This window comes from Battus philenor, unplaced genomic scaffold (assembly GCF_028537555.1).
Source record: "Battus philenor isolate CCGP_79_NKW_IND1 unplaced genomic scaffold, ilBatPhil1.0.hap1 SCAF_26, whole genome shotgun sequence".
Lineage (NCBI taxonomy): Eukaryota > Metazoa > Arthropoda > Insecta > Lepidoptera > Papilionidae > Battus > Battus philenor.
In genome coordinates, this window is record NW_027181689.1 from 11,096,970 (window position 1) to 11,106,630 (window position 9,661).

At 35.5% G+C, this 9,661-nt stretch overlaps 2 protein-coding genes across 2 annotated transcripts; both read left to right on the plus strand.

The window, feature by feature from the left end:
* Positions 1 to 59: 59 nt before the first annotated feature.
* Positions 60 to 1,039, plus strand: LOC137925145 (probable ATP-dependent RNA helicase ddx42). Its single transcript, XM_068768527.1, has 2 exons — positions 60 to 84; positions 348 to 1,039. The coding sequence occupies exons 1-2, from the start codon at positions 60 to 62 to the stop codon at positions 1,037 to 1,039; spliced, it is 717 nt and encodes a 238-aa protein (XP_068624628.1).
* Positions 1,040 to 3,284: 2,245 nt separating this feature from the next.
* LOC137925213 (facilitated trehalose transporter Tret1-like) lies at positions 3,285 to 8,924 on the plus strand. The gene is made up of 3 exons (XM_068768619.1): positions 3,285 to 3,340; positions 4,388 to 4,523; positions 7,013 to 8,924. Exons 1-3 carry the CDS (start codon positions 3,320 to 3,322, stop codon positions 8,296 to 8,298), a joined length of 1,443 nt encoding a protein of 480 aa, XP_068624720.1. The 5' UTR covers positions 3,285 to 3,319; the 3' UTR covers positions 8,299 to 8,924.
* The last annotated feature ends 737 nt before the right edge of the window (positions 8,925 to 9,661 follow it).

The window sequence follows — 9,661 nt, forward strand, 5'->3', positions numbered from 1 at the left end:
AATAATGTCGTTTCTACCGATTGGTTTTTACCACGCGGGACTGAAAATTTATATACTAGATGGCAAAGGTTGTTGATAACGAAGGTGAATTAAATTATGAAATATTATTATTATTGATAATAAATTATTATTGATTAGAAATAAAAACTTGTTAAAAATGTAGTCGTGTGAATTTAACTTAAGAAAGCGACTTTACTTTCCTGTCCCCCTAGTATTTTGTATATTTTTTTATATCGCATTAAAAAAAGAATCAGTTGAAACAGTCTCCCCCAGACAAGTTGTGGACGGTTTATGCTGAGGAAATGCTATACATTGATGATACAGGAATATTATAGGGGTTTAAACAGTCTTATTTAATTTCATCACCTCTAACAACTTCATATCCCTCGCGTGTAAATTCTCTAACTTGCTCAACTCCAATTTCTTCAACTCCTTCACCTCCAACTCCTCCAACTCCTTCACCACCGACAACTCCAACTCCTTCACCTCCTTCACCTCCGACTACTCCAACTCCTTCACCACCGACTACTCCAACTCCTTCACCTCCGACTACTCCAACTTCTTCACCTCCGACTACTCCAACTCCTTCACCTCCGACTACTTCAACTCCTTCACCTCCGACTACTCCAACTTCTTCACCTCCGACTACTCCAACTCCTTCACCTCCGACTACTTCAACTCCTTCACCTCCGACTACTTCACCTCCGACTATTACAACTCCTTCACCTCCGACTACTCCAACTCCTTCACCTCCGACTACTTCACCTTCGACTATTACAACTCCTTCACCTCCGACTACTCCAACTCCTTCACCTCCGACTACTTCACCTCCGACGATTACAACTCCTTCACCTCCGACTATTACAACTCCTTCACTTCCGACTACTCCAACTTCTTCACCTCCGACTACTTCACCTCCGACTATTCCAACACCTTCACCTCCGACTACTCTAACTCCTTCACCTCCGACTACTCCAACTCCTTCACCTCTGACTACTCTACTACTAGCTCCTTTACTTCCAACTTCACCAACTCTTAAATAAAAATAAGCTGGTTGAATTCGAAGCAAAACTAATTTAGTTTAAAAAAGTTAACTATAATAAAATGCACACAAAAAACCACCACCGTAAGGATGTAATAAAGGAGCGGCAGATCACTCAGCATCAGCTGTGAACACCAAGGTCTAGATCTCTTACCGCGGACAAGCACTGACTCCTGTTTTGTGGAATTCTCTCTTACTTTCTTAGTTCCTTCTGCAACGCCGTAATAAAATCTGGCAGACAGAGGTCGTTTCTGTACACTTCTAAAACAGAATAACACCCCAAGTCGCTCTCGGATATTGAAACTACTTATAATATAAACAAAGCAAAACAATAAAAGCCACATGATTAGTTAATCTTAACCCAGATAATGTTTTATTTCGCGATTAAGATATAATAATAATTAATAAGATATGTTTACAATGACAATACAAATTAATACAATACATAAGACAATGAAATAGATAAACAATGCTATAATATATTAAAAGCAATCATGTACTTCGCGTAGTAGTTGTAAAAATTAACAGCGTAGGCTGTAAAAAAATGTTATGCTTTTTTAATTATTCATTAGCATATTTATCTTAATAAAATATACGAAACCTTTTGATATAAAAAGTTTTGAAGAGTTTTATTTAACAATTAAATCGATTAAATAAAAACTAATGCGCTATGGTCCCAATATCTGTTTGTGCTTCTAACATCTTCGTATATATATATATATATATATATATACGTTCACATGTTATCCACGAATTAAAAATATGCACCAACCGGCAGTTTTGATATCTAGGACAAGTGAAAAAAAAACAATTGTTCAAAAATCCGGATATATCTAATAATAGGCTAATTTTCACGACGTTTGGATGTATGATTAGATTCAAAATCTATCTAGTACAGACAGTCAAGCATTCATTTTTATACATGTAGATTTACCAATAAGTCCATTTCATAATGACACGTACATGGCGACTTGATGGCGAAAGGTCAGAGCGGCTCTCCGGCACTTTCGATTTACTATGTACCATTTTTTATGGCCCGCGCTATTGGGGTCCTTTCGACTTCCCTTGTCCTAGGTACGTAAGGATAACAGTCACAATAATTATTTATTCACTTAATTTTTTTTATATCCTTACTCTCCTTCCTTCTATCTTCTACTCGTTCCTCTTTTGTCTGCCACAATTTCTACATACTTCGCATTACTTACGTTGTATTCCCTTAACGAATAACTATAGATACATTTTGTTTATTTGTTTCATTTCTATTTCTTTTGCTTTAATATAGAATTTATACATTTAAATTGTTTATATTTAATTTTTACTTTCTATTTTCTTGATATTATATCACAGTTCTTTTATATAGCTTCGGACTCCTCAAGTTGAGAGCATTAAGTTTTATTTGACCTAGAACCTTTTTTAAGGTAGCGAGAAGGGCTTGCTGAGAAGCCTTGATTCGAGCCGCTTCATACTGTAATTTCACCGTATTTGATGCTCCGAGTTATTAGATCGCTTCGGCGAAATGTTAAGAATCTACAATATCATTGTTAAAACCCAAATGATAGAGAACTACAATCATTCTTGCTATATTAATAATTATTCTTTTATCTATACATGCTTCAAAAATTTCATTACTTTATTTCATACCTTGTCTTTATTATAAATTTACAATAATTCCATATAAAACATTTAATGGAATTAGGCGTTATTTTGCGGAAGTCCATCCTAAGTAAGAAAAGTATCAATATTTAGCTACTTCCGCACATGCAGTGGTAGTCGTGCAACAAAACGCATCGCCCGCCAGCCCGCTGAAAAATGCGCATGCGGCAAACAATGCGAACTACACAACTACCACCGTTAAATCACTCAACACGTGTTTCATCCTTACACGGGGCATCTTCGGGTGTTATATTACACCGATTAGTGCCAAACATAGAGAGTCTATCTGTGCCGCATGCGCATTTATTAGCGGGCTGGCGGGCGGTGCACTTTGTTGCACGACTACCACTGCATGTGCGGAAGTGGCTAAATATTGGTCCTTTTCTTATCCATATAAAACATTAATTTTTATATTCGTAACTACTCTATTATTAAGTTTTCGGACCAAAACATAGATAGATGATCTTCTATTATGCTATTAATGGTTGACAGACAAACATCAATATCGCATTATATATATGTGAGCAATAAATGAAAGTAATCAGTAGATTCTGATATCGCTATCTATGCTTCAGTCCAACAGCGGCGCTCTTGTAGTATACTCGATACAAGTTGTGTTTAAAGATGAAGCCGATATTTAATCAGGTGATCTATTCAATTTGCTTTTCTATAAATATCTATTTGTACTCGACATCCAAGAAAAGAATTTAATTCAAAAAACTTCCGTCACCTATAGATTTTAAAGAAGATTAGAAATATTTAACATTCAGATGTAAGTGAAGTGATTTCAATTTAGTTGTATGCTCTTTGTCCTTTTCTAACTCTTCCTTCTTCCCATCCTCTTTAAAGCACTTCATATGTAAAGATCTAGAGAATAATCCATATCCTTCATAGCGAATTTATCCTGAGCTCGTGGAGAACGATGGGACATGGTATTTGTATGTACGTACACCCTAAACGACCCTCTTCTTCATGTCTCTCATCTCAATCTAAAGTTTGTCTGGTAGAGATCGCCTCGAGCGATAACACTGCCTCTTGTACCTATATATAATTTAGAAAAGGACCAATATTTAGCTATTTTCGCACATGCAGTGAGAGTCGTGCAACAAAGTGCACCGCCCGCCAGCCCGCTGACAAATGCGCATGCGGCAAACTATGCGAACTACACAACTATCACCGACAAATCACTCAACACGTGTTTCACCCCTCCACGGGGCATCTTCAGGAGTTATGTTACACCGATTTGTGCCAAACACGGAGTGAGACTCTCTCTGTGTCTCACTCTGTGTTACCACTGCATGTGCGGAAGTGGCTAAATATTGGTCCTTTTCTTACATAGGATGGACTTCCGCGAGGTAACGCCTGATTCCATTAAATATATATATTAGTTGTTGTTTAATTTTTTTTAGTTAATATCTAAGGTGCACAATAAAGTGTAAATAAATAAATTGATCTATTTATGTAAAATTCTTTTTCAGCGCTACCATTCCAAGGCATCTATAAGTTTAAATTTCATTCTCTCTTTTGCCGTCAACGTATTTACGACATAAAGAAAGAATGGAATACGAAGTGCTGGACACAGAATTTATCCAATGCTTTCTTTGCTCATGCGCTTCATCTTTTGATCATTTCATACCTTTTCATCATGCAGTAACACCAAGACTTTCATCTCTAATTAGTCAAACTTTGCAGACATGGGCCCTGTCAGCGGTGCTTCTCAACATGGCGGGATTGGGGATGGTGCTCAGCTTTACCACATGCCTCTTGGCAGCGTTGCGTTCAACTGACTCTGAGATACATATCGACTTGAACATAGCGTCGTGGCTAGGTATGTATTGGTTTTCTAACAGTGTTTTATTGTATCTATATATGTATTTAATTTTAATCAAATGTAGTTATTGGTCTTTGGGATATTCTGGATGCAATAGATAAGTAGAAACTATATTCCACAGACATAAACTTCCGTGACTTTGTTTTTACAATTACATTTTGCACACATTTTTTGCATGTTACCTTTGCTATTTTATAACTTAAGTCGTAAATTATTTAAATCTAAGTTGAAGTCAACTAATATATCTTTATCAAGAAAAGGACCAATATTTAGCCACTGATAAATGCGTATACGGCAAACAATGCGAATCACACAACCGCCACCGCCAAATTACTCAACACGTGTTTCACCCCTCCACGGGGCATCTTTAGGAGTTATGTTACACCGATTAGTGCCAAACACAAAGATTTGCCGCACGCATTGTTTGCCGCATACGCATTTATCAGCAGGCTGGCGGGCGGTGCACTTTGTTGCACGACTACCACTACATGTGCGGAAGTGGCTAAACATTGGTACTTTTCTTACTTGGGGTGGACTTCCGCAAAATAACGCCTGATTCCATTAAATATATTGGTGTCTTGTTTATATTTAACGACACTCTAACAATGTCCAGTTGTCAACATCACGGTTCATGCGACGTCTTCCTCATTCCTATTCCATATTGGCACCCTCAGGTTGTACGCCAGTATCTATAACTCCTATTGTAAATCAATATAGTAGATTTTGAAATGCGATATGCCTGTGATTTCTGACTATATGAAATATGTCGCGGCAGTATGAATTTATAGTATTTTAACATAAGCCCTAATTGTCGAAATTAAATCCGGCTAAGATATAAATAAAAGAATAATGATAAGAAATTAAAAAACGGAACGGAAAGGAATGACGATGAATTACAATTTGTGAAAGGTAAAAGAATAAACAGGAATAAGAGATAATATAAAAGAATTAAAAAGAAAGAATGAGATATATTAATATTTGAATAAGTGAGCAAATAAAAAAGAAAGTGGGAAAAATAAATAATCCAAAATTGTCCCTGTGTAATCGAGGCGGGTGAATGTATGAGGACTCTAAAAAGGGTGACCACAATTTTAAAAAAAATCAAATCCGCGTCCTGTTTTTCATTTATTCTTCAGTGTCTGTAGTCTAAGGTATGCACGTCATTAGTTTGAAATTATTACGATAACAATAAGAGAAGATCCCAATTTGATAGAATCATGTATTAAATTGACCATCTGATATTTAATGACATCTCTCTGTCGAAAACTATACGAATTTCAGAGCGTCCTGATCTATATGAAGACAATGCAAGAAACTCATTAGTTATGTCCTTAAATACAATCCTAGACTAAGCATTAAATAATGACTTAACCTGAATAATAACAATTACATCTTATCTTTTATAATTGTTTTCATTTACCTTAGATTTGAGTGCGTAAAAGTAAATACAATGTAAATTTAAGAGCAATAAGTAATATTTAGATATATATATCTACTATTATTCTGGTGTTATATAAATTATAATGTATTTTATATGATGTATTTTTTAATTATCTCAATTATAAATATATGTATGTATTATGACAAATATTTAATGGAATCAGGCGTTATTTTGCGGAAGTCCATCCTAAGTAAGAAAAGGACCAATATTTAGCCACTTCCGCGCATGCAACAAAGTGCACCGCCCGCCAGCCCGCTGATAAATGCGCATGCAGAATCCACTCTGTGTTTGGCACTAATCGGTGTAACGTAGCTCCTGAAGATGCCCCGTGGAGGGGTGAAACACGTGTTGAGTGATTTAACGGTGGTAGTTGTGTAATTCGCATTGTTTGCATTCGTATTACCTACCAACAAGTTCCTATACAAAGTTGTCAGGTGTCAAAATTCGATCTTGTAATAGATGTGATAGTTAGCATTTAAATGATATAATCCGCATAATTTTTCTTTATAATTTTTATTAAAAAAATATTTAATTGTTGTAATTTTAGTTTTAATTTGAATTTTAAATCCAAATTCTGGTAAAAAATATGTAATAACATATAGACATGTTCTATACATGCTGATTAAGTCAAAGGTTACAAGGAGTACTATTTAAAAAAAGATTACTATGATATTATTCTAGAGTTTATATATTATTGAAAGCTAAAGTAATATTACTTAGATAATGTTGAATGCTACGTAATTTTTGAGTTGAGGCTCATTTTCAAAATTACCTCAAGACGATTTTGTACTCTAAAAACTTATTTTCCTTTTTAAAAATCTTAATGTATTTCTTGTTTTTACCTCAAGCTTTCTCATGCTCATGCATCTAGTTCACGGACCCTTCCGCTCCGTGAACTCGGTAAAGATGAAGCTATAAAAGCCTTATAACTAACAGCACTAACATCATCAGAGAAAAAACAAGTGATATACATGGTTGATTGACAAGTCACAACGTTTTAATCCAAATACATGATAGAGTTGATTCAATTTGCTTTTGTTCTCAGGTTCAAGTGTTGGATTAGCTGGAATTCCTGGATATATGTTCTCAGCGTATCTTATGAATTGGAAAGGAAGAAGGCTAACACACGCTGTTGTACTTCTCCCAGGAATGATTGGATGGATTTTCATCTACTTCGCTTCAGACGTCACCACTCTAATGATCGGTAGAAATCTCGGCGGCCTAACTGTTGGAGGAACCGTATGTTTGGGTGCAATTGTCGTTGGAGAATATTCGAGTCCAAATAACAGAGGAATGTTTTTAAATTTAAAAACTGCTAGTTTTTGCTTGGGTGGATTAATTATTCACTTTTTAGGACACTTTTTCTATTGGAGAACTGTTGCATTGATAGCCGTTTTACCTTATCCGATATCACTATTCATAATTTACACCTGGCCAGAAAGTCCATCGTGGTTAGCTTCAAAAAAGGAATTTAAAAAATGTGAAGACGCTTTCTATTGGTTGAGGGGTAAAAGCGAAACTTCACAAAAAGAGCTAGAAGAACTTATCCGCTCCCAAAAAGATAAACCTGATTACAAAAGAAAAATAACTGTTATGAAGCAATTCAAAGGTTTAGTTATGAAATTTACGAAAAGAGATTTCATAAAACCTATGATAATAATTTTTCTCAGTGCGTTTCTCATCGAAGCTTCTGGAAGGCATATTTTCCCTGCATATGCTTTGCAGATCATCGGAGAAGTTACAGGAAGCAAATCACAGTTGTTCTACTATACTTTAGCTATCGATGTAATTATTACTACCAGCGCTACTTTCTCATCTGTTCTTGTTAAGATTTTTAAACGTCGTACTCTTCTTTTTGCGTCTGGTTTCTCATCTTTATTCGTTTTATTCTGCGTTTGTGCGTTCATTTATCTTTTATCTGTGGGTCGGATTTCGAAGAATTATTCAATAGTTCCGATTGCTTTGTTAATGACATATTTCTTATTAGTTAATTTAGGTTGTACAGCTATACCTTTGTCGTTGTTGGGTGAGGTATTACCCTTATCTCATAGAGGGGTTGGTACAGCTCTGTCGGGTTTAATATTGTCACTATTATCGATGTTAGCTTTGCAAGTGACTCCGTATTTACTTGATGGTATAAATGTTCATGGCACTTACGCTGTGTTTGGGTCGGCGATGGGAATAACTTTGGTGATTTTCTATTTCGTGCTTCCCGAAACGAAGGACAGAACGTTGCAGGAGATTGAGGAATATTTTAAATATGGACAATTTAAAGAAGAAAATGAAATCGAGGAAGAAGACACTGATGCAAAGATTAAAATGATTAGCTAGAATCTAGTCTAGTACTTCATACGTTTTCTGATTGCGACAATCAAGTGCGAGTTGAAAAAGAAGATCTATTGGTTGTTAGACAAGGAAATGACTAGAGTGAAATTATAAATATATTATTGTACGAAATAAAATGTTATTATAATCATTTTTATGTATATTTAATGGAATCAGGTGTTACCTCGCGGAAGTCCATCCTAAGTAAGAAAGGACCAATACTAAGCCACTTCCGCACATGCAGTGGTAATCGTGCAATAAAGTGCACCGCCCGCCAGCCCGCTGGTAAATGCGTATGCAGCAAACAATGCGAATCACACAACCGCCACCGCCAAATTACTCAACACGTGTTTCACCCCTCCACGGGGCATCTTCAGGAGTTATACCGATTAGTGCCAAAAAGTTGACTCTGTGTTTGGCACTAATCGGGCGGTGCACTTTATTGCACGATTACCACTGCATGTGCGGAAGTGGCTAAATATTGGTCCTTTTCTTATTTTTATGTATAAATAAGTAGTCATTTGTAATTAATGTATCTTTACATGTTAGAGATAAGTCTCTCCATAAATTTTAAGTAAGACTGGTCGGAAGCTACCTGCACCTTGGGTCCTCTGATTCACTTAACAAGACCGTCTGTCTACCTTCCCAAGGTCCCTTTAAGTTCCGACGCTGCGTTTACCAGTCTGTGGTCTCTACAACCTTTAGGCTTCATCGGCCATTTATTCTGCACGCTATATGGCCTATATACCCACATGCGAATCCGCTGAGCAATATTCCTTCGTTTACGGATGTCATTACTCCCAAATAAATCTTGTTAGCATATCTGTGAGCTTGACAAAGGCTAGAAACGAGAGATCACGTTTCATTTCTATAATTCATCACTGGATGTACTTTGGGACATACATTGAACGTAAATATTCGTTTAAATGCATTTTTAAATAATTGACTAGATGTTTCGCATATCATTATGAATTATATTTGCATTTTATATATTGATCTGATATTTTATCTAATTCATGTTTATTTAAATCAGGTTGTTGTAAACTTTATTTATTTATAACTAAATTGTTATATGCTATAGTTATATCAACTTGAAATGTTTGTAGAGATAGTTGGAAACATAACTGTGTATATGTATGTCTTGAAACCAAATTATAACATATATATATATAGTTTATCAGTGATATTATCTTTATCGTTTTAATCTAGGATGATTAGTCTGCAAACTTACAAGATAGGCGTATATTTAGCAAATATTAGAGATTTGTTTTTGCCGACTTCTCATTGGTTAAAAACAAAGGATCGTGATTGGTTGTGTAAATAAAGTTAGTTCTAAGGCTGTTGTTAACTTAGTTATAAGGTTTTGTAT

Excerpts from the sequence above, each read along its gene's own strand:
- LOC137925213 (XM_068768619.1), top strand. The coding sequence starts at position 3,320 with ATGAAGCCGATATTTAATCAG. Across the intron at positions 3,341-4,387 it reads TGAAGCCGATATTTAATCAG|ACATGGGCCCTGTCAGCGGT; the intron begins GTGATCTATTCA and ends CAAACTTTGCAG. Across the intron at positions 4,524-7,012 it reads GAACATAGCGTCGTGGCTAG|GTTCAAGTGTTGGATTAGCT; the intron begins GTATGTATTGGT and ends TTTTGTTCTCAG.
- LOC137925145 (XM_068768527.1), top strand. The coding sequence starts at position 60 with ATGGCAAAGGTTGTTGATAACGAAG. Across the intron at positions 85-347 it reads AAAGGTTGTTGATAACGAAG|TCTTATTTAATTTCATCACC; the intron begins GTGAATTAAATT and ends GGGTTTAAACAG.